At 41.1% G+C, this 25,886-nt stretch overlaps 1 protein-coding gene across 4 annotated transcripts in view; it reads left to right on the forward strand.

Moving 5' to 3' along the window:
• Window positions 1–25,886, forward strand: part of LOC147253765 (CUB and sushi domain-containing protein 3-like) — a 246,750-nt gene that overhangs the window by 109,408 nt on the left and 111,456 nt on the right. For all 4 annotated transcript variants that reach the window (XM_086219046.1, XM_086219048.1, XM_086219049.1 and 1 more), the window contains exon 31: window positions 7,330–7,446. In XM_086219046.1, the coding sequence (XP_086075172.1) occupies window positions 7,330–7,446 (117 nt within the window). The remainder of the gene's footprint in view (window positions 1–7,329; window positions 7,447–25,886) is intronic.

The following is a 25,886-nucleotide window of genomic DNA, read 5'->3' on the forward strand; positions in this document are numbered from 1 at the left end:
GAACTGTCAGACTTCAAGATTTGAATGGTTTGATTTTCACCCTCATCCACGTAAGCCACTCATCCAGTCTCTTCAGGAGCCGTGTTGTGCAAGCAGCTGTTTTAAGGAGGGTTGTGACATCATCCTTCAGCTTCTAAGGGATAGAAGTCATTGTCCCAATTCAGCTTTTACTCTTTGGACCATCTGTCTTTTACCAATGAGGATGACATCAAAGGCTACAAGCTGGGTGAGCTCTAACAGCCCATGGCCATGCCTTTCTCAAGCAATCGGTCATGATTTCCTTTGTTTTGTCGAAGGAATAAAAGTTTAGAGGGTGATGAGCTAGTGTGGAACAGAACCATAGGTGGTAACCAGATCCAGCCAAACTAAATGAAGATTTAGCTCCTTGTCTTTGTCTGTCTGATTTTTTTTTCCACAGGTCATTGCAGTGTTTTATGCAGCCAGGAAATCCTTGGACCCCAGCTTTCTGGCTGCTGGTATCAATGTAGTTGTTAGTCAACAGGTAGCTGGTCTTGCGTCAAGCTAAAACAATGAAGGAAATCTTCCATTCCATAAAAAGCAAGGCAATACCTCTGAAATGGTTGATGCTTTAGGGCTCGCTTTCTTTCTGGATGAGGGTACTTACAGCCCTCGTCCATGCTGATTGAAGCTTCCCAGGCAGCTCTCATTAGTTTCCACAGAAGTTTCAGCAACATTGGCAAATATACAATACCTTGCAGGGTGCACCATTTGGGCCAGCTGTTGATTAAGATCTTGCTTTTTGTACCATATCTGATTTCTGTCCATTTTGTTGGTGTGCTGTGGAATCTGAAAGTAGGTTCGGGAGCGGGGGGAACATGCCCTGATGAGCTGAGAGGGCTGTTCTTGTTGCTGTCACCAAGCTGTTCCCTGATGTTGTTCTATAACTCTTGTGGTCTCAAGCTTCCCGTCCTCCATTAGATCCTTGGCATGCTTTCCCCTTCTTCCTTTTGTGTTAAAGAATATGCTCTTCTCTCTGCTGAGGTTGGCAAGTCCGAAGCTTTCCTTTCCAGAAAAGTTGTCTTTCCTTCAACAACTAAACATTTTTACTATGTGTCCTCTGCTTTTCTGACCTACTGCTTCAGCATTTCTCCAAACACGTGCTTGCTCTCTTCAAAAATGATGTTCACAAAAAGGTTGAGTTTGGCGGTCATATCTGCCGAAAACAGTGCAAGTTTACAAATAGCTTCTCTCCCTGCACTTGGCTTGACCTGCCTATAAGCACAGGTCCTGTTGTACTGTCACTTTCAAACATTTGCAGCTGTATTTCTTAAGGATCTTGAGGTCATTACTGTTCCAAGCTGTGCCACCAGTGTTATACCATGGTTGATCAGTTCTATGCAAGTTAATGCAGCTTCTAAAAAAAAAAAATCTGGGTTCATATCCTTGAGATCACAGTTGAGACTACTGCTTAGACAGGTGATTCCACTAATTAACACACCTTCAGCCACAGAAGAGTGTTAATCAGTGGAATCACCTGTTAAAGTGTTTGGTTAGAAGGAAAACCTGCATACACATGGCCCCCCATGGCACATGATTGCCCACCCCTGGCTTAGACACTTCTGGAGGCATCTCTGATACAGTGCCTCCCATCAGAGAGTTTAAAAGTTTGAGGTTGTTCACTGTGTAATAGTGTGGTGTGTGACAGAGCACCATGTGAGGACATTTCTTGTCACTAAATTTCACTTAGTGATAAAGTTTACAAAACAAACCAATGCATCAAAGTATAAGACAGAAGAAGAAAAATAAAGAAAAAGAAAACACGTAAACTGGATATACAATATGCATCTATCCAATCATCCCTCCTTCTTCAACCACTTATCCAAAAATCAAGTCGTGGGGTAGCAACTTCAACTTGGAACCCCAAACTTCCCTTTCCCTTGCCACATTGACAAGCTCTGTCTGGGGAATCCTGAGGCATTTTCAGGTCAGCATTGAGATGTAGTCTCTCCACCTTGCCCTTGGCCTACCCCACAGCCTTCTCCCAGCCAGGAACATCTCCAAGCACCTACCAGCAGCATTTTGTACCAGCTGGAAAGTCTTTAGGGAATTATGAGAACAGCCTGAAATGAGGGAATTGCAGTAATCCAGCCTGGAAGTGACAAAAGCATGGAGTACTTTTTCGTCATAGTTTTAAGACAGGATGTGTCTGATTTTACCAATGTTCCTTGAATGAAGGAAAGCAGTCCTGGAGATCTGCTTTATGTGGGAGTTAAGGGACAGATCCTATCCTGGAAATGTGTAATGTCTTTTAAATGGGTTGATGGACATTGTTCGCCAATGCCAACTGACAGTTTGTAGTTATTTACCAAGATGTGCTTTCATATCAAGAAGCAATGCATCAGTATCAGTTGACATTTAATGCTGAACCTTGACTGAGGGACACCATCACCATTGTCTTGTATTGACATATTTTACACCTATGAGGAATGCCATCTGTATAGCTGTAATTTGTCTTGACTTGTCTCTACAAAGCCTGCAGCTGAAAAGTGTATTTCATACATGTGAAAAATAACACTTGTGCATTACATGGTTACCCTTTTCCAAGTTTCTGTCAATAATGACTGTAGTCTGTTGGCATTTATTTATCACAATACAAAGCTGTATTTCATTTGAACTATTGTCAGGTACGAAGTCACGCTGTAATAATGGAAGTAATGGAAAGTGAGTGTGCTAGCTTGCAATGAGACACTACAAGCTAGCGCACTCACTTACTGGTGCTTGCTTAAATTAACTGAGAGGAGAAACACCAGTTTGCAGAACTCCTTTTGCTGAAATAACTCTCATGAGGGTTTTTTTTCTCCTTTCATGACCAATGTTGTCCTGCTTCATTCCTCCATCAAGGTATAAACATTGACACATGAAGAAAATAGAACTGAGATTTTATCCAACTCAGCCAAGTAAAGCCTCTGTGTGTAAAATGAATGGAATGGAAATGGGGGTATCATTGAATTAACTGGAAAGAAATCCAGCATAAACTTGTCTCATTTGCAATGGGAAGTCTTAATGAGGCTAAGTTGTGTGTGAAGAAGTCAAAACACTGTTCACTGAGGGCAAACAGAGCCCCCCTACAAAGGACAAAGAAGTTAAAAGAGTGCTTAAAGAGGCAACCCAGTTCCACTCTTCCCTTATCAAGCTGTAGATTTCATTGGGATGCAGAGTGTGTCATACCAGCAACCAGTGCTGGCCCGTACCTTTAGGGGGGCCCTTAGCAGAATTTGATTTTGCCCCTTAACACCACCATCTCCAAGCGGAGTAAACTGTGCTTGACAATTATTGACACAAATGTCACACTATAATTTTACATTATCAAGTATTAATGCAGAGGGATTATGAACCATTGTCACCCAGGCCACAGATGCATAAGGAAAGGGTGGTGCCCTTTGTTCAATAGTGGGTGCAAACCGGACCGGGGGTCTGGGGGGTCCTCTCCCAGAAAATTCTGGATTTGGTAATGTCCATCCATTCATTTTCTTCCCCTTATCCTGTTAAGGGTTGCGGCGGGGGGGGGGGGGGGGTATGGAGTAGGGCTGCAATCAACCAAAGAAATTCTTGGTTGACTGAAACCCTCAAATTTCGACTAAAAATCAACTAATTTTATATATGAATATACTAAAATATATATAAATATAAATATATACTAAAATATAAAATAATACTGTGTCAACTATCAGCCCAAAACCTGTTGAGGAATATTTAGACAATTGTTTTTGTCACGTTATAATAATTGACCGACACTATCATTTGTCCTGCGCATCGCGGCTGAGACACAAATAGACTTTTAAATTAAAACTTTACTCTTAAGCACAAAAGGCAAGTCCACGGTAAGAATTTGTACAATTAAAACAAAACAATTATTAGACTAAAACATTGAAATATCAATTCTGATATGTTCATATACTCAAAACAGACGGGGCAACCTAAGGTGGACAAGTTAGCTTACCGTTTCTAGGTGATACGTCGTGTTTGTTGTGGAGCTGTTATATGCAAACTGTTGTCTGCAAACTTTGCATTCAACTTTTTTTCCATTATCTATTTTCATGAAATGCTGCCACGCTGCAGATGTCTTTGACATGGTGGACGAGGACTGACTTTAAATGAAACCGTCAAAATTAAATATACATTCATCAAACCACCAGACATTGGCCTTCTAGTACTCTTCAGTCTTTCTGTCTGTAGCGGGTCGGGTGAGTCCAAAATAGCAAAAACAAGGGGGGTGTTTAAAAATAGATTGTTATCTGTGAAACAGGGGTGCTTTCGGTACTTTCCTCCTGATAAATTAACGTGGCAAAAAATCTACCAATCAGAATTTTGGTCGAGCCAGAACATATCCACTAATAAATCGACCATTCAACTGGGAGATTACAGCCCTAGTATGGAGCCTATCCCAGCAGCTTTCGGGCGAGAGGCAGGGGTTCACCCTGGACAGGTCGCCAGTCCATCGCAGGGCCAACGCATATAGACAGTCAACCATTCACACTCACAGCCACACCTACGGTCAGTTTAGAGCAGGGGTGGGCAATCGTGCCATGGAGGGCCATGTGTATGTAGGTTTTCCTTCCAACCAAACACTAACAGCTGATTCCACTGATTAACACTCTTCTGTGGCTGAAGGTGTGTTCATCAGTGGAATCACCTGTTAAAGTGTTTGGTTGGAAGGAAAACCTGCATACACACGGCCCTCCATGGCACATGGTTGCCCACCCCTGGTTTAGAGTATCAATTAGCCTAGTCCCCCATTGCATGTCTTTGGAAGCCGGAGTACCTGGAGAGAACCCATGCCAGGGAGAAAATGCAAACTCCACACAGAAAGATCCCGTGCCCGAGCCAGGACTCAAACCCGGAACCTTCTTGCTGTGAGGTGACAGTGCTAACCACTGCACCACCGTGCTGCCAGTTTGGTAATGGGATTTCTTGTAATCTGGTGCATTTTTGAAATGGCCAGCTGGATAAGGGCAATGCCTAAATTTGTGCAGATTCATAGCATGTTGCTTTTGACTTATTAATGTAATGATTAGCTTACCATCTCTTTCAAACAAATCTTGAGCTTGCAGTGTCTGGCTATGCACACATGAGGTGTGTAGTTAATGCGAATGAGTCATGACTCAAACGATGGCAGGTATATTGATCATGAAATCAGAATTTTCTTTCATTGAATTATTGATTCATTCATTAAATTATGTTGTCACTTCTTTAAGATATTCAATATGTTTAAAAAACAAACAAACATTAGATTAGGAACTCCCTGGTGGCCAGGGGACCCCCAGCAGCTGTTTAGTTCGCTTCTGCCTGGGGCCGGCCCTGCCAGCACCAGTGTACGGGAGGCTACCCAGTAGTTGGCGGGAAGGGGCTTTGCAGAGGATCTTTGCACTCGCTCCAACCACCCACCAGAGAAAAAAAATCTTGGATGCATTACTGAGCTTATTATGGTCTCTTTTTTTTGCAGATTATATTGTTGCTTATCTTAAGGAAGCAGATACCTCCTTCTCTAACACTTAAAGGCCAATGTGTATCAATTAAATACCACAAAAACACAGATCCTCTCTGAAAGACCTGAAAGACAAATAAAATTAGTTGTATTTCAGAGGTGTTTTTTTTAACCGAACACTTTAGTCATAAATGAAAGGAATCTCAATTTTCACTCCCTAACAGATCTCAGGAGATGGTGTTATGACCTGGCTCAAAGGTCATTCAACAAAAGGGGAAAGACACCATGGATAAGGTTTAACAAAAAATAATTTTATTAACCAAATTGGACCAAATTAAACCAAATTAGATCAAATCAAAAATAATGCAAACTAAAGTATACACAGTATGTAAGTGAGTCATCAGGAAGATCAGTAGTGTAGGTGTGCATGTGTGAGAATGAGTGTGGGTGCGAGTGTTGAAGAGTGTGGAACGAAGTATAAGATTAGACCAGCATAACTAAACTGAAGACTGAAGAACCTGGGGACCTGTGAGGGAGCAAACAGAGGGAGGTGAAAAACAGGGTGAACGCAACGGACCAAATGGGAGACAAAGCAAAAACCGAAAGCAAGAGGAAGCAGCCCATTTAAAGGCAGGAACTCCTGGGCGCCACAGGTGTTCCAGGTTCCAGCGTTAGGTCCTGCTAAGGAAAAACATTATAGCACCCCCAAGAGGCCCCTAGGGGACGTAACAATGGTCAATTTTATCCTTGGATTTTAGTTCAAGAGTCAGAAATGATATTAAAAAAAATGGTTCAGAGGCTGTTGTTCTTGATTCAAGCCGTCCAAGTAGGGCCTGCTCTCAGAATGGTGATAAAGTAAATGCATTTATAGGTGTATTGATGTTGATAAAGATAATGGAGGTAAAGCAAAGCAACAAATTTGAGGCTGCTTGCATAGTGCAGCAAATGTTTTGTTTGTTGGTGAGTTACCAGGCAAGAAAGAACAATACAGAAGTAAGTCATTTAATATTTAGGCTTTTCTGGGAAGGAGAGAAAACACATTGAAACTAGAGAGCGAAAGTATTATCATTAAAGAAACACTGCAAATGTGGTGTTTAATTGTTAAACAGATTAAGATGGAAGAATATGAAATTTAGCAATCTGCCCAAAATTCAAACGAGGAACTTCCAGTAGAGAAGAAAGAGCTAGCATCCTGTGTGTCTTAATCTATAGTTGAACATTTAAAGCTTTTCATAGAAAACTAAAAATAAAAAGAGCTTTATCTTCAAAACAACAATGATTTTGAGTAAGGGATTATTATGAAAAGGAAATGCAGAACATTTTATCCTGTGAGGGCTCAACAGTGATTGATGTACCATTTGGAGCATATAAATAAATGAATTGAAGAATAATTTTGAAACTGTACCACTGAAGAGTGGATTTTGAGTCTCATGCTGCTGGGCGATACATGCCAATTAAACTTGCAGGTGCATGGAACATTTCTGATTGTGTGTTTTTGTTGATTGATGGCAGTGTATTTTGAAGGCAAAAATATCTTTTCATCTCTGGTTCTCTCTCTGTTGGGTTTTAACCCTGTAAACATAACCCAAGCTTCCTTTCTTGCCTGTTTACAGCCTAATTTCCCTTTTGAAAATGTCCCAAGTCATCTCAAGTATCTCTTGAATGTCAAATTTTTTCCTTGTGCTGTTCAAAATTCTATTTGTCAGCAAATTAATGTTCAGTGGTCAATTTTCGACTTATTTTATGACATGAACTGCTTTCCTCGTAGCAGTTAAATTTATTTGAGGATTGTATATCATTGCTTTATGTCCTCAGGTATACTAAGTTGGTTGTTTTCACTTTTGTTAATATTTCTTCTGTTGCTTTCATTCCTTTGGTTGCAGCTCCCTGCGGAGGTCACTTCACAGGTTCAGAGGGAACTGTGCTCTCTCCAAACTATCCACATAATTACACCAGAGGCCAGAGCTGTGTTTATGACATCTTTGTCCCTGGGGACTTCGGTAAGTATTTTAACTATTGTTGGGCCTGAGCACTCAACAGTGCAAGAGCCCTATTCAAATTCAAGGGATACTTACTCTTCTCTTCAGCTTCTTTGAGGGCCTTAAAATGACAACAAACTTTGCTCAAAAGTCAGTCTTGGTAAAAATGTATGTATTTTATTGATTTGGTTCATAGGTATGCAAAATGGCTGCAGAGCGAGATTTTCAAAAATTTACAATTTTTCACCTACATGCATGAAATTTAGTGGGAGATCAAATCAACAGGAACCTATATAAATAAATAAATAAATCTACACTGTTGAGAAAGTTCATTTTCTACATGAACTAGATCAAAGTTCAGTTGATAGATTTTAAAATGAACTAGTTCAGTTCAAAGTTCAGAATTCACAATTGTGTACTAAGTTCACAGTTCTAAAAATGAACTCGTTCAGTTCTTTTTTCCGATATGTTGCTTTGAGCTATTATTTTTTTAAATTATTGCTCCAGCCCATGTGGTACCACAGACAGCAATTATTTCATCAGTTCTAACAATGAAACAATGTGTCAGACTGCATCTTCATTTTCAATTTTGTGTCCCTTTGCATCCTTTATTTACTTGCACATCCCTTGAAAGGCTACCCAGGTGCTTCAGTTCAATATGCCGTTTCAGGGTTGTGGTGGATGTGACTGAAGCGCATATTTTCTTTTTGAAACCCGGTGGTCAAAGTTTGCACAGAAATGTAAGATTTTTCCCATCTTCCTCGACTTTGTCATAGAACTCGTTTAAAAGACCATAAGACGCATCCTTGCTGGTTTGTTGAGTCGAGTTTTGTCTTGTCCGTGAGCTACAGCTACATGCCGCTCTTGTCACCTCCTCCATGCTGCTTTCTGTTTTGATGATGCGTGCGGTGGCGCGACACTGGTGGCTAGTGTTGCCAGATTGGATGTTTTTCCGTTATATATTAAGAGGTGTTTACAGAGTTTTTTTCAACCGGATTTTTACCTGAAATCTGGTACCCCACTGAACGAAGATGAGTGAGAGCGAACCGTTCACAGACACCAGATGGAACGAGTTCACAGTAGCGTTCACTAGGCAGCAGTGCTGTACGTTCAAAATATGAAGTATCGTTCAATGAATGCGTTCAGGCACAACACTGCGTGTGTATATATATATATATTTGTATGAGATCAGTGGCATGACCCTACAGTAAGTTGACCATTTTGAATTATGTCTGTAACTTTTTCCATTTCTGGATATTTCCAGGGGTCATACTTTAACATACTCCTCCTAACCTCCTCAGGGCTTCAGGTGATTCTACAGATTTAAACAGTACAATATACCGGACCCCTGGGTGATGCTATATTGCAAAGCTTTTGAGTTTTCATCTTGCATAGCAGGACAGCGAGTTTTGCTGATCACCATGATAAACATAACCATCATAACTCCTTCCCATTGTCAGATCTTTTTCAAACTTCCCATTTTGATAAATGCCCCAGCCTGAAGAAAGCTATTGGTCAATATTGACTTTTAGTTGTGTCATTGCCCTGGTGGTTACAGGATGTAATTCGGATGTAACAGAAATCCCCTGATTGACATCAAAATTGCACTCTGCTGTCTTCACATGATGTATATCAATATATCATATGATATATATAGTATATCAATAATACAGTAAATGCATCTTTTCTTGTGCCAATTGCTGGATACAGGAAGTAACTTTTGTGCTGCATAATGGACATGTAAGTCTGCCCCTGTGGGTGAAATCCCAACATTGTCTGGTTTTATGACCTGTGCAATCTGTGGAGACACGACATGTCCCAATGAGTGCAGGTTGTTTTCTAGTGTTCAGTGAGAGACAAAGAACATGCCTAGTTCCATCTCGCTCATTTGTTGTTGCAGATGTCCAGCAATATTTTACTTTGGACACATAACAGAAGGTGGGAGATGGAGAAGCTCACTCTCACAGCTGGTCATTAGTGGAAACTGAAACTTTGATTTTTGTAGCCATTAACTCTGAGGTTAGTTATTTGTTGTTTGTAGATTTATAATCACTTATGTATATTTCTATATAGTACTTTATAACTCAGAGAAGCTTTTGGCAGAGAATCCATTTTCCATATGGTATGATGTTAAAACATGGTACACACAAAGCTTCGTGAGGACTGCTGGTGCACGTTAGATTTCTATACAAAGAGGATTTTGATGACCAATTTAGTCTCTTTCACCTGCTCCCTATATTACTCTTCTGTCCCCCAGAAATAACAGCTGATGTGTGGAAACAGAATAGTACATAATAAAACAAAATAAATTGTGCTTGGATGAAAAATGCTACTGTAGGCAATGGAGAGGAAGGTGAAGCTAGTGAGTTCTGAGGGAAAAGGACAGAGCAAGCAAATTCGAAGGTCTGAGTTTAAGTGTCTCAGTATGTATAATTCAGCAAGATCTGTAGAGGACCTTGATATGCTTCTGCTCAATATTCCATGTTGGCCACAAAGAGCTGCTCAACTCATAAGCAGGGGGGTTTATTCAGGGAAGTCCTTGCTTATCCTTCCATCCATTTTCTATACCACTTATCCGGGTGGAGCCTATCCCAGCTGACATTGGGTGAGAGGAAGGGTACACCCTGGACAGGTCGCCAGTCCGTGGCAGGGCCATCAGGAGCAATTGGGCGCTCTTAGGCTGCGTTTACACCAGCCTTGTTTAGTCCGGTTGAACTGAACCCTGGAGCGTTTATCTCCTTGGTGCAGTTTTGTTTTGGTGGTGTGAATGCTGGCCTCAAACTCTGGTATGTATCCAGACAACCACTCTCCGGTCCGCCATGTAGCGGTAGTCTGGAACTGCGATCAAGTGAACTCAAGAGCGGTTTACTTCTGGTGTGAACCCCATCCGCACCAATCACAGGAAGCGTCGTGTTTGACACGTCATATTCTGTTTGTATGATGAGCCAACTTTGTGATTTTAACATGTATGTGATTGTGAGCTTTTAATTGTCCACTTACCACACTGGTCGTGCTTGTATGGCAAAGGAAAAAACACAGAGGTAGGCTTTCATTATTGCCTGTTGTCTTCTGTGATACGACCGTTGCAGAGCAGCTTCTGCAACGTGCATGTATTAATCCATTATGTAATTGCTGCAGTCTTCCCAGCTGTTCATATACGCGGTCCGTTAAAGTCTGCTTATATGCAGTCCAGATCAGCACCAACATGAAAATGAGCAGACTATGTTCGTAAAAACTGCGGGGGATTTGTCATCCACCCGCCCTAACTGTATAAGCAATCACTGAATGGCTTTGCTGCCATGTGACAATTTTTGGACTGTTTGAGTTTGGCTTTTGTGAACGCGAACCGGACCGGTTGAGAAATTGCAACCATTTATCACCCTCACTTTAGTTTGAATCAGAAAACTGACCTTTTGGTGTGAACATGACCTTAATCTTGCTCAAGGATACTTTGACACGGTCACTGGTGGAAGTGAGGATTGAACCAGCGACCCTTCGACTGCGAGACAGACATTTGACCTCTGAGCCATGCTGCCCCTACCTCCCTTGCTAATAAAACACAAACACATCTCCTATCTGATGATACAGTCCAACAGTTTACATCCTCTGTTGCCAACTCCCAAACACTCATGGATTCGACAAACCATTTTTTTTTCTCCATAAATATTGTATACTAATGCAACCTTTGCTTAAACATCCCACAAAAGCTTAATGGAGTGTGGAAGTCACCAAGCAACATTCTGACTTGGGCCTGCATATTTATTCCAGGGATGTCAGTCACACGGGCTATTGGAGAGGCCCATTGACAATGCACAAAACTATTGCAGTGTGACAAGAGGGAAATATATATTGAGTTACTCTAGAGTTTCAGAGCATAATAAAATTGTAGGAGCTTGCTGTGAAGTTACAAGGAATTCTAAATTACTGAGAGTACATGCCTCTGCAACCTGAACACTAGATTTCTTTTCTTCTTTTTTTTTTAACCTGTCCTGTTCACCAGCTGGGGCAAGCAGCATCAATGTTCCTGGTGCCTTGTTGTACTGAAGCAATTTTACTCTGCATAGGAGGAATCTGATAAACTCCTCCCATTGCCATTTATGCTTAATTTTATTAGGAATGGTATTGGTTCATTGATAAAGCTACCGGACTGAGGCTCAGGAGTGGATAGGAAGAGAGAACAGGGACAGGATAGGGAAGACAAGGGGGGGGGGGGAGACAAAAACAACAACAGCAATAGCAGAAAAAAACAAAAACCTAACACACAAACAAACAAAGAAAAAGTAACAACAACAACAGAGAGGAGAAAAGAAAAAAAAGAAGGAAAAAACATTGGTTGCAGAGTTTCCAGTGCTGGCTTACTATTTGGTTTAATATAATTTTTAGATAAATGTCTGAGTGTGTGTTTATGGGTCAGTTGTGCGCCACATGTGTGTATGTGTGTATACGCGTGTGTATGTGTGTGTGCTGCGGTTTGTCTTGGATGCTGTGTGTAGCTGGCTGTAGCCGATGTGGGGGGGCCAGGACATCACACCCCCAGTCCAGGATAGCAGTTAGGTCAGGACCAGACCACCAGAGCACCCAGAAACCCCCAGGACATGGGGAGCCCCAGGCCACCCCTCCCCCCATGGAAACAGCCACAGGCCCAACCCATGCCAGGACCCATAGGAAAGCTTAGGAGCAGCAACCCCCACCCGGAAGCAACCCACAGAGAGACGGGGCAGAGAGGACCCCGGTCCCGTCGGGCACCCCCCCACAGCATGAGCAGAGCCCAGGGGCATAGGGCCCCTCTGGCCCGAGACCCGACCAGAGCCCGCCAAGAGGTCTGCCAGCGGCGAGGCCGACACCCACCCACACCCCACACCCAGGCGGGGAAACCACAGCCCACCACAACGACCAGGCCCACCGCCCCCGTACAGAGCTATACCCCCCAACCCTCAATCCCCATCCCCTCCACCATCCCCTGTTCTCCCCCTCCCCCAAGAGCAGGCGGGCTTCAGGCAATAGGGCACCACCAGCCAGCCAGCCAGGACCCCCCACTCCCCCGAGAGGCCCAGCCTGCCTGCCAGGGTGAGCCAAAGGCACGCACGCCCAGGACCGCCACCCCCGGACAAAACAATCATACCCTCATCTTCCTCCATACTCCATAGATGCTGATACGGTCCAGGGCACCTCAGACTTAGTGAAACCGCCAGCAAGTGATCCACTGCACAACAGCAGGGCCCGCAACCAACCCCAGCCCAACCACTACAGGACACCCCCCCCCCCCCCAAGAGCACCGGCCAGGCCCCCAGGCCTGCAATGGTGCAGTCAACAACGGAGGCAGCACTGGACCCACTCCCCGCCCCAGCTGCCCCCCCATCCCAACATGGGTGCAGGGTGCTTGTTGTGCGTGGGAATGAAGATGTGATGATGTGAATGACTAGAATGTAGTTAAAATTGGGGGAGGCACCCAGGGCATGGGAGCCCCGCTGGTTGCAGACGGCAGAGTCTCCCAGTACATCCTCATGCACTCCCCCAAGCCCTAAATGTCTACGATGTGATTAAAATTGGGGGGTCCAGCCCCTCAAGGCCTAGTGTCACATGAGATGTGATGTGATGGGACAGAGAGGCGATGAGAGGGGCTGAGGAACACTAGATTTCTTGCACTAACGTGGCATTCACTTCTGGTTTTAAGTGAAACAGCTAACCTCTTATATTCATATTGATACTATCATATAACCTTGCTTTGCAAGCACTGACTTTTTACACAGTATATTGCAACCAAGATACAGTACGAAACTTTTAGAATTTGTCTACATTAACGAGCAAAATTGACAAGGCTAAGCATTATATATTGCATTGAGTTAGTTTTTTTGTGGATTTAATCTTTTGATAAAACAGTAAAAGGATGAGATTCTGTTTTTGCTGTTGCATCGTTACAGCCAAGACAAGCCTGTGGGCATTGTGGTAGCATTGTGACATTTTTGTGTCTTGCACACAGGTAATTGTATTACTTTGTAAGCTCCTCAGGTAAAATATAAAATTTGTGTCTTCGTCTGTCCCTCATATGACCGATAACAGACTGAAAGCCTTTGAGACATTGTGCCCACCTGGTTTAAGTGGCCACAAAGGTCATTTGGAAATATCATCTCATGACTTTGGCCCTGTGACCTAAGGCTTTTATACCTTGAGAGTATATTATGTTAATTTATTTCCTTTTGCTTCCAAAGTATAGTTACAAGGTTGTAGTTTAATATTGGTTGGAATATATGATAAAATGGATTTAAATAATGAAAGTATATTGCAAGCATCGTCTTAAAGTTAGGTCCCAGGAAAGAGAACAGCTTTAGAATTGGAAGCAGTGCCCTCATGATTAATTGCAGCATGTGCTCTTTATGATAATTATTAGAATATTATGATAAACTTAGTGCCAGTGCAGAACATGACTGGCAACCAGCCATCAGCTGTTGCATGCCAGAGCGAAAGCTTGTTTTTCACAAACATATTGTGATTAAAAATAATATTCATGGTGAGTGACAGATATTTCCATCATTTGTTTATTTGCACAGTAGATTTTAATACTTGGCAAGCTACAATAAATCCTGACCAGATTTGAAACATTTTTGTCCTTGGAACCCAGCTACATTTGATCTGGAAATGCAACAAACAATGCAAAACTAGACAGGGCTGGTCATATTTTAAGCAATAATGAGCACCATTGAAAAGGTTGTCCAGATTGCATATTGCAATGTGCAAGGTTTTTGTCATGTTCCCTAGGTCTTTCTGTTTGTTTTGACGGAGTTTATTTTTGCATTTGCTTCTCTTGCTGTTGTGCACATGGCTCAAGCAGTAAAGCAACACTCAACATTAGGAAATAAACGTGACAAGGCTGTCAGTATTTTCAGGGGAAAGAAGTTGGTGAGGCATTCAGCACTTGTTTTCAATTTATTGTTCAATTTCGCTAGTCAGGCATCCAGAAAAAAAACATGGAATTGATTGTGGTCCAATTATTATTGTTTCCTGGACAACTTAACAACTGTCACTATCAAAACCCATGAGCCAAGCCATTTAATCTTTTTTTATATATATTGTTTTTTTTTTTAATACGGTACTGTAGATGTATATTTTTTTTTCTTTCCTTTTTTGCCGTAGGCTTGTCTGAAAGAATGTGTTTACACAGTCTTTAAAAGAATCTCTGACAGCTTGTCAGTTCTGTGGCATCTTAAAAAGTTCAGGTGATGCACATACTTGTGGTTGGCAGATACCTTGTTTGGTAGTATCATAGTAGAGTTTGTATGGATTTATTATATTCCAGCCAAGCTGTCAGGCTTTCTGTGTGCCTGACTGAATAAAATCCTGAGGGTAGGTGTGCGCCTGCCTGCTTGCGTGTTTTTACCATTTCAACCCTTTTTACCAAAATAATTCATACTATCATATTAAAAAAAATATCCACCTGTACAACATCATATTGTATTACCATGTAATCAACTCCAATTCTGAATGGAGCATTACAATAATTTGTTGTTGTTTTGCAACACTAAATGCCATATATTTGCACTTTGCTTTTTAATTTGTTGTATTATTCTTGCAGATTTAGAAGCTGATTCCTTTAAGAATTTGCATTTATGTGCTGTATCCCAGTTGCGGATCATAAAAATGATAATAAAAAGAGAACTGGCAGCAGGAGACACTACTGCTTAAAAGGCACTCACCAAAGTCTGTAAAAATAGTTTGCATTCATCTTTGAGCCATCATTCTTGATACGAGCATGCATATATTTATTCTATGCATAATGAATTTTAATTTGAACCATTCAGATGTCATAATTGTACATTGTGCATCTGTCTTTCCCTTTATTGTTTAATTATTCCATCAGAAATAATGGTCATGGTAGTATTTCTCCCAATAATACTGCTTCTTTTAAAATAAATGAATTATTCATGGCACTCAACTTTTGCCTGGGGCACCACTTGTAAACATACAGATATACACTGCCCCACAGGAATTCATGCTTGTTAACACCTAGTTCATGGACTGGTCTTGAGTGGGTTCCATACCTCTCACATGGTACAGTGTGGGAAGAAAGAAACTGGATTATAGAACATGTTGACAAGTTAAAACACTGATTATTTATTTGTGTGTGTGTGTGTGTGTGTGTGTGTGTGTGTGTGTGTGTGTGTGTGTGTGTGTGTGTGTATGTGTGCGGGTGCATGTGCAGCCAACATTAAAAATAAATTAAAGAGAGAAAAACTGGTTTCTTAGTTATTTTGACAAAAAAAAGCCAAATTGCACTTCAAAATGAAATGATTGTTTTTCAGCCTCTTTTTCAGCCATTTCATCAGTCTGTCATTCTGCTTCTTGACCTCTGACACTTAAGGACTTGGATAATGTTAAGCTTTTTGAAGCAGTTGTTCTGTGAGCCACCAATCATGTAGCTGCTCCCTCCCAGAACTTGTCATGCGATTGTGTAGTGGAGTTACATCTCCCAGATCTATTCTAGATTCCTTCAGTTTTTTTTAGTGGACACTGATGGAAACTTTGGCTCTCTTTGCAGTTTCTCTGAAGGATATATGTCCAGTTTGATGGCTTATAATGATCTGTCTATCTCTGTCCATCTTTATAATGGCCTGTTTCAAGCCATGATGATACCATACACAAAACTTCTTACAGGGAAATATTGTACAAATGATGCCAAAGTTGGTATAGTGACACAGTCTGATCCATTACTGCATTTACAAAGATGAAGACAGCTTCTAAGTCAAATTGAAATATAGAAAATCAATTGTAGAGGCCTCATTTGTTTACATTGACAAAGAGAAGCATTAACCTTGTTCATTCCTAAACCATATACTGTCATAGAACTCTGAAATTCACCTTTTCTCATTGTTAATTATACCAACAGCTTTTTTTTAACCTTAAGACAATTAAACTTTTTCAGTTTTATCAAAAACCGGAAATAATATTTTCTAAAATAAATAGTGTGTAAAGGGAGTTGTGTGTATTTTAGTACCCTTCATTCAGTCTTTTTAAAATATGTAGATTAGTCTTCTCTGCATCTAAAAATCTCCTTGGAGGTTCAATTTGTGACCAATGTGAACAGCTAGCACTGACTCATACAATTTGCCAGTAATTGACCAGAAAATTGTGAGTTTTTTTGGAATTCACATTCCAGTACTGATCTGTGCCCACAAACTTTGTGGCTGAAAGACTGAAATCGCTGGTACAAGCTGCGGAAAATTCGCGTGGTCCTGAGGGTGGCTGTTGTGGGCCACTACTCCCTCATGTCCCTATAGTGTCTCTCTCGCTGTGTGTAGTGCTCCATAGAGAGATAGTTAATTACCATTGCTCATAGACACAGCTCTCTGGTACAACCGTGGCTCCTTCGTGCTGCAGTGACTCACTGTCACCTCCGAGGAACGTTTATCCTCTTACAAATTACCCCTTTAAAATCAAGGTAACTGTCAGAAGCCAATTATGTGCCTGAAGCTGAAAATTGAGTCCGTTTCCAAATGCTTCCTTTTCACTTGCTGCAATAGTTTTGATGTCTATCAACATAAAGACCCCTTCACCTGAAACAAAAGCTTCTTGTTAATCACACAACTGTTTTAACAACACATTTTATTTGTCTGTTTTATTTGTTTTATACGTCTGGGTTTCTTTATAACTTAATTGTATGCATCTATATGATAGTAACTAAAGCATATGCATAATGGTTGCCACCGAATGTGTCAGAAAGTTAGACAGGATCTCTGACAGATTACAGCATGAATCTGGCTATGACACAATGGACAGAGTGAGTAAAAGAATAGGAGTCTTTGAGAGGGAGCCCAACTACAAGGAAGAGGGTCTTGGTTCAGCAGTGTGGAAGTCTCAAAGGGAATAAGTAAGATGGAGTGAGTGATAATGAGTGAGATAGTTCTAATGAAGGAGACAGCAGACAAGAGAGAGGGTGAGAGAAATGGAGCACTGCTGAGAGCGATCATAAAAACGTTGACCCCGTTGGCTCATTTTTGACTCATCAGTGATGTTTGCTGTAGATTAAGATTATGCCTGGAGCTGCTTTCCATGACTTGCTACATCCCACACATGAATCATCACCTCATTTTTGTGCCTCAGATTACACACGAGCTGAAAATTAAAAAAGCAGCATGAACCACACATGATGCACAGACTTTTGTCATTAAGGAGTTCCTTATATAGCTTCTTCCATTAGACAATGGGAAAAATATTGTTTGGAATAATTTATCTGTTAAACAAACCTGTACCCGCACGTACAGATGGAGACAAGGAGCACACTGACAGCTTCTGTTCCTTGCAGCAGCTCAGTTTGTCAGTCCTCCTGATAATCGCAACATTGTTATCAATAAGCAAGAAAAAATATATGTTAGGCATAAACCTTTGAGGTCAACATAACATAGTGTTTATTTTATGTATATTTTTCAATGTTTGTCAAATGAACACTGTCAGCATTGTAACCACATGAGTCTTGACATGTATGTCTTTGGCATACATTTAAATGTGCGTATTAATGCCACTTTGTCATTTTGCAATGTTGAAGAAGACTGTAGTTGAAATATGTCCGTTCTGAGTACTGGTTTATCAATGGTTTTGTAGGGTGGATTGGCTCTCATAATGGGGACCACTTTTAAACACTCAAAGTGAATATGTAACACAAACTGTGAAGCTTTCTTTGGTCTCATCTTGTCTTGGAATGCATGTTTGATGTGAGCCCTCATAGGTATGCATCCGTCATATTGTGTGTGTGTGTGTGTGTGTGTGTGTGTGTGTGTGTGTGTGTGTGAGAGAGTAAGAGAGAGAGAGAGAGAGAGAGAGAGAGAGAGAGAGAGAGAGAGGACTAAATGACGTAATTGGCTTGGATTGAAAGGTTGTGGTTCTGAAAATGATGAGATTCTAGGCACTTTAGGCCATTTTTTCATTGCAATAGCCTGCACTATATCTGATATAGATGTGTAGACCATTGCAAGAGGCAACAAGTAAAAAGGATGTTAGAGCATTAAGCAAAGAATACCAAATAACATAGAGTTAGTGCAGGTTAAAGTCAGTTACATATCCTGGTACTCCTCCTTCTCTCTCCTCTCTTGAAGTAACCAATACTTACAGCTTTCAATCCTCAGAGGGGAGTTGCTCAAGATAGACACCTAATGGACTTTATGCAGTTTGGGCCAAGGTGCAGCTACACACACCCTGCCAAAAGGGCTGATGCAATTTCACTGTGATAATGGGTCATTAAAAATATATGTGTCTGTGCTGTCATACAATCCCCCTGGTTTCTGTAAATGAGGCTTGTGTATTCTGTCAGTGCCCCAGAATCTCAGAAGGCCTGTGCTGCCACAAACCAAAGACGACAGGTAGCTCTTCCATAATTCATGGCCAGAAGGACAAACAGATGCTACCATTTTCCTTACCTTTTGGCTGTTCCTTGTGCTGTGAGTGTTTTTAATACCTTATCTGGGCTTTGTGCATATGTTGCCTTCAGGCACAGTTTGTAGCTAATGCTGTGGCAGTGGGCAAAAAATGGGTTGTGTTACATCCCAGTTCCATTGTCATATTTAACCTGAGCGACCAAATACCAGTAGCAACTTCTGTTTCCCATCCATTTCACTTCTGTCATCATAGCCATACAGATTTGACTTGGAAATTTAAAATTTCAAACAGATTGTGGAAAGTGGTTATTAACACAAACTGAGAGCGTTTTTACCAGAAACGTAAACAGATGGAATATATATATATACACATGTATACACACACACACACACACACACACACACACACACACACACACACACACACACACACACCCTAGTTGTAGCTGTATCATGAGCATCATCAGCTAAGGGTAACAGAGCAGCTTACATTTTGTGCTGCATGTCTGCTGCCATGCAGCTCATACAAGCATTGCTGCTGCTTATTTAGCTTCTCACCTCCACCCCAGCATCCACCTGTAAGCTTTGAAGCTACTTTCCCTTTAGGGGGAAGTGAGTATCATCACTCCGCCAGTCCCTGCTGTGCTAAGCTCAGTGTTTCCTTGTGGGGAGTATTAGTGTCAGAGCCATGATGTTAAACATTATGGCTGTGTTTATTTTGTTTTTACATAATTATCTGGGCTAGCTGGCTGACTGAAATGTTAGTCACTACTTAACCTTGAGTAAAACTCTACATTTCAGCTGACAATATTTTGGAGGTTTGACCTCTTACGATTTTTTTTTTCATGCACCGTGGAAGTCGGTGATGTGCCAGAAATCCATGGTAGCAGCTTGCAACTAAGCCAGGAGTCTGCCTCGCTCTAACAAGTAGAACATTTCAGTGTGTCAAATGGGCTTGTGCCATCCAGGGTCCTCCTGCCTTTAAATGGAGCTCATTCAAAAGAGGAAGCTTGTTTGTCAAAGCAAACCACTGTCCAGTAATATGTATGATTGACAGTTTATGCCTACATAATACAGTTCTGCCTTATTTTATAATAATTTTCTGGATTTAAGTTTAAGCAATGATACTATGATACTTTCATTTCTAACATTGTAATTACCATGATGAAAAAGCAATAGCTATGTCAGGACTTATGACATAAATGAGGTCAAAGCCAGAGGAGTAACTTCTAAACCTGGAATATTCTTGTGAATATTATATTATGAGCAACAACCTAAATGGACTGCTGAGTGAGTCTGCAGTTGTGCCTGGATTACAGTGATGAATACATAATCCTACCATTGGGTATTTCGCCATTTTTTTCCACATTTTTCTATAATTTAGAGGTGTTAAACTATGAAGAAGTTTGTCTTGAATATTTAAAATGTGTGAAAGAGGAGACGCAAGGTTCAAACCAATGCCAATATGTATTTCATATCTCTCATGGCTATCTAACATGGCTGAGCAGTTAGCCAGTTAGGTAGTTTATTATTTAAAAAGTCAGATGTACATTCCAAGAAAAGCAGGTTCTTTTGCAGTTGGAAAATAGCAATGGTCTCCTTGTTTATATATAGTGTGCTACATTACGTATAAATACAATCATATCATTCTGACTTATTGAATGAAAAAATCATGTTGTTTTGATGCAGCAGTAATCGTTTTTCTATCGTCTACCAATGGAAATAAAAACATAAAACTCCTGATAAACAACAGTGGTGCGGATTAGTCTTCTAATAATATATCATCAAAGAAGAAAAAGGATTATGACCACAGGCTTTACAGACTTGTGCAGTTTTGTAGTCTAATTGAATTTTTTAACACAAGACAAGTTGGTATGTAATTACTCAAAATATTTGAGCTGTTGTGAAAATGATGAATGAAGACTTTGATGTGTATTTGCATGATATTCAGCCATTTTAGATATCTAGACTGTATCACCCTGGAATTATACTGCACAGTGTTACCTCATCCATCGCCACTATCCCTGTCACGGGGTGCCGATGACAGTTTTGAGGAGAGCTCATGTAGGCTACACGCCATTGGCAGTTAAGATCAGGAAACCAGTTCGACGTCTCCAGCTGTGTGAGCGTGAGCGGATGCTGTAACTCTAATGGATATATATTTCCTTAAGACAAAAGTACGGTACAGAAATTGATAAAACATTTTGAGAGGAATTCATATAAATTAATCATATTAACTAATATTAGATTTGTTTGTGAAGCTCACTTCAAGAGAGAAGACTTTGCCAGTTTATGTGACACAATGGAGTTGGTCTCCGTGGCTCATATACAGAAGATATGACACAAGAGGGGCTGGACTGAAGGGAGGACTTTGCATACGTGAGCCTGTTGCAAGAAGTACTGTTCATATATATCATAAGTGCTATTGAGATACATTGATACAAATATTTGATGAACATTTTTTAACAAAAGCCTTTTGATATAGCTCAATTCTCACCAGTATCAAATCATTTCTCTTCAATGATAACAATCCCCAGAGTGATACAATGTAATATCAACCCAGTGATAGACTAGATATCTGGAATGACTGTATTCTGGTTGAAGTTATAATGTGGAATAGACATCAGATTAGTTAAATTGCTCATTTCACAACAACAGTTCTAAGATTTGGGGTCATTTTACACCAACATATCTTGTGTCAGAAATGCACTTTGACTGAAAAACACGTTTTTCATCGTACTAAATCTTAAAATGATTGTCCTTTTACAGAAGTCTGTCATGCCTATGGTAGTAATCTGTTCTTTCTTGATGATATGTGAACAAATGAATCTGCACCTCTATTGTTTAACAGTAGCATTGTTTTGCACCCGGTTGTTGATTTAAGATGATCACTGTTGCATCACAACAGCAACAACTGTGCTCATGGTGCTGTCCAAGTGGTGTTGGAATTATGTTAGAAATGAATTCCACACATAAGAAAGTTTCTTTGTTTATTGTTGTCACTCACATGCTGGAAACAGCTCACACAACATTGTTTATAAGCTGTAAATTAGAAAAATGCAACATCATCCTAGCATTAATGTTTGTTTGTTTTTTCCAGTTTCAGACTTGAATACATGAACGCACCTTAATCATTAAAAACACTTGTTTAGTCTTGAAATAGGACCATCTGTGGTGCGTGTGAATGCTGTCTCCATGGAAGTCCACATCGGGCCGCACCCCCTAAGCGTACTGAGATTTGGCTGTGCTCTAGAGAGGCTGCATTAAAACATAGAGCCCATCTGATGCTGAACCAATGAGATGAAATGACACACAGCAGTAACATTCCCCAATACATCAATTACACCATTCTTCTGCTGAATCTTTAATAAAACTTAGTCTCAGCAATATACTGTCAGTGCTCATGGCTGAAATATACAGGGCACGTCTATGACATGTCGCACACAAGGCCAGCTTGCCCCATATGGCACACTATAAGTGTCAAATGACAATAACAATAACATTGTTTGTACAAAACGTATCTCTGTATCAAGGTATCTCATAGCACTTCATTACGTGTACCCAACTCATATACTGTACCAGCAAGACTTAGATATATCAAAAAAAGATCTCAGCTTTGCTTTGTGGTATTTCCTGCCTTACTGGCATAAATTTTAAGATAATCCATCAACTACGCCCGCAAGCAACTGAAAACACAAGTGATTCGGTGGATGATGTTCATTCATTCTGTAGGAGAACGATCAAATGGCAGTGGGAGCAGAAGCAGAGGCTGAAAGAGGCTTTCTAAAATTATGACATTTCTCTTCTCTGCTGTATTGTAATGATCCTATCTGTAGCTCATGCCCTTGTTTCTGATAGGGAGAGGACTCCATCCCCAACTGAGATGATAAAGAAGCAGGATGAAAACTGAAAATTGAAGCCAATGTTTATAGCAAAGGGCAATAGCGTTAAACCAATCAGATATGTTGTCTACTCTCTTGCGTCCTTCACTCTTGTTTTCTCTTATAGAGGAGGCCTGGTATTTTTCTGTTTTTGTCTCTGAGTGCAACATGGGACTTGTCAACAATGCCATGTTATCTGGGATTTGATGTTCTCAGGTCTTAGTCTGATCCCTGTGATGTGATAAAAATGTCACCACAGCATCGAAATGAAAAATTCCAGCTTTCCATTTATTTTCTGCTTATGAAGTCTAAGTGGAATCATCGCTGCAAAAAAGGCCTTTTATTTCTGGACAAGTTCATCATATCAAGTGAATATTTAGCATTTTCTGGAAATGACTTAATTGAATATACAGATATGTGCTTGTTCAATTTGGTGGCATGATTGATTCAGACAGCCCAGAAAATCTTTGCCCGGAAAGGCCATGTCAGACAACACCAATGGTACCTCTTGTCACATTTTTCATTCGAAAGGACTGCTTTCAAGATGGGAAAAATAGATTTGTATCATAAGAGAATGAAAGTAGGATCAACCTGTGATTGTACATTTTTGCATTTCTGCCCAGTAGGGATAGTGGTATGAGATACAGACATTCCTTAATATTAGCAGCTGATCCCCAAAGAGATGTGGAAATGCAGTTTGAGAGACTTAACTACTTGGGATTATTCCAGATGAGGATGTAGGCATGGAAATTTCGTCCATTTTCCAAGCGCATTTCAATACTCTGCTGTGACTAGAGCCAGAGGACAAGAGATTTGTCATAGTCCTGCATAAATCAGGTAACAAGTTTACAATGATTTATTGACTTAGTATGTGGATATGATTACAGCCAAGAAGCAGATTGGAGTCATGGATGGCTAGTTTTAGATTAGAGACAGAAGTGTGTGTGTGTGTGTGTGTGTGTGTGTGTGTGTGCGCGCGTGCGTGTGTGTGTGTCCGTCCAACCGTCCAAGCATCGTTGGAAAGCCTATTCAAAATCACATGGTGTTGGTATGCTAATGCCACAACAGTGAGCTGTCCCTCAGGGTAAAATCATCTCTTATTCAGGCTCTGATTTAGGCCTTCTCACTTCTAAGCAGATAAGAGGACAGGGCTAAATGTGCTGCTCAGGGTGACTGTATGTTTTTTTCCCTGTGTACATGTGTGGATTATGGATTTGCAGTTTTTTTCATTTGTGTTGTTTTGGTTTTGCTTTGTCATTTTTCTCTGCCTCCTGTTTGTGGTCAATCATTCATGTCACACAATAAAAGTAGTAGTGAGCCCACGCCTGCGTCCTCAGTGTGGTTGGTCTGTTGGCGGCCTTTCCAGGCCATCTCTTGGGATAGGAGGTGTAGCATTGCCTACGGTGCTTGTCAGAGGAGTTGTATCTTTCCTTTTCTCCGTCCATCTTAGTTATGTGGTGAGTGTAATGGTTTTACAGAGATAAACTGATAGTTAAATGCTAAAGAACAAAGGAGAGCTGTTCTGCCCCAAACAGAAAATGACAGGAAGCCGCTCCATAATTCATAGCCAGATGGACAAGCATATGCTGCCATTTTTCACCTTTACCAATTGCCTGTTTTACTTTTTTTTTAGGGCCTGAGCCAGAAGGTACTTCTGGCGAAGACCCTATTATGTTTGCTCGGCAGAGCAACACATTAGCAGCACTAAAAACACTAAAAACACACACTAAACAGTGTCCCAGGCCCCCCCAACACCCATGAGGCAACTGGGCCAGACGGCCCGGAGCCAGTTTTCACATACACACCCATTCAAAACCTGGTATTATACTGTTCTTGCTCTCAATGAGTGCGCGCTATATGCGCATAATGCGCATAACGCGCATAATCTAATTTGACCCCCTGAACATGCATGAAATTCGCTGAATTTCGGCACAATCGTTCGGTATGTCTCAACATTCACTAATCAAAAACAAAAACGCCACAAAAGTCTATAGCGCCACCTAGGGAGCCACACAAAAAAAAGATAATTTTTTTTAATTTCGCGCGCTATAACTCCTCACACAAAACTCCCACAGACATGGGACCAACACCGTTGGACTCGTCTCATCAAGACGAACAATTCTTACACTCTGACCCCTCACCTATCTCCAACAGAATGTCCACAAATTGGACAAAACTGTCAAAATCAGGACTTTTTTTACTCCCCGAACAAAATCTATCTCCTCCTAAACCGTAAATGCCAGGGCTTCCAAACTTTCACACATTACTCTCCCAACTGTGCTGATTAAAAGTTCAGTAAGAATAATATACTACGCGCTCGGTTCGGATTTTATAAGCCGTCAAAGTCGGGGAGACACGTTTCACGCTTACAATGGAAGTCAATGGGGAGGCCGTGTCCTCTCATGGTACATACTCTCGAACAAATGCTTCTCACGTCTATACCATACATCGCACAGCTTTTAAAAACATATCACTGTATTCCTGACAAAAATCCCTACAAAAATATGGTATTTTGTGTTACTTTCGACCAACGTAGGCCGAGTTATTCAGCTTTTACACACTACATTTCTCTAAATCCTCCACTCTCTCCACTCTAGCACAGATCAAAGAAAGTGCAGCGGGGGAGGGGTTCTTAATGGGCCAGCTGGCAGCTCTGCTCTCAGCTCTGACAGAGATGGCAGAGATTTGTTTACTGTAGTCATGGAAACCACAATTGGAGCTTCTCTGCCCTCATGTACATACTCTCAAACAAACACTTGTAGCTTCTAAACTAAAACACTCACACCTTCAGAAAACACACCATTGAATTCCTGACAAAAAACTCTACGCACTGATGTCTTTACATTCCACTTTTGACCCATATATGCAGAGTTATGACTGTGTTTCACAGTTAAACTGCCAAATCCTCCTCTGCTCTCCACTCTGACAGAGATGGCAGAGAGCGAGCAGAGAAGGGAGGGGCTCTTAAAGGGCCGGCTCTCAGCTCTGCACTCACACTGTGCAGCGCACTGAGGCTCGTATCTCCTAAACTACAAGGCCTAGGGATTTGCCGATTACACCGTTGGATTCGGGCCGGTGTCAAGGACGCGGCCGTAGGCCGCGCGGGGGCTCAGGCCCTAACAACGCTGCTTGCAGCTTTAATTTTATTTTTTTTTTTTTACAGCTTTTCAGCTGGGTCTTCTGTGTATTTTGCCTTAAGGCATGTGGATGCAGCTAA

This window comes from Aulostomus chinensis, chromosome 11 (genome assembly GCF_037954235.1).
Source record: "Aulostomus chinensis isolate RoL2024-O1b breed Wild chromosome 11, RoL_Achi_v1.0, whole genome shotgun sequence".
Classification (NCBI taxonomy): Eukaryota; Metazoa; Chordata; class Actinopteri; order Syngnathiformes; family Aulostomidae; genus Aulostomus; species Aulostomus chinensis.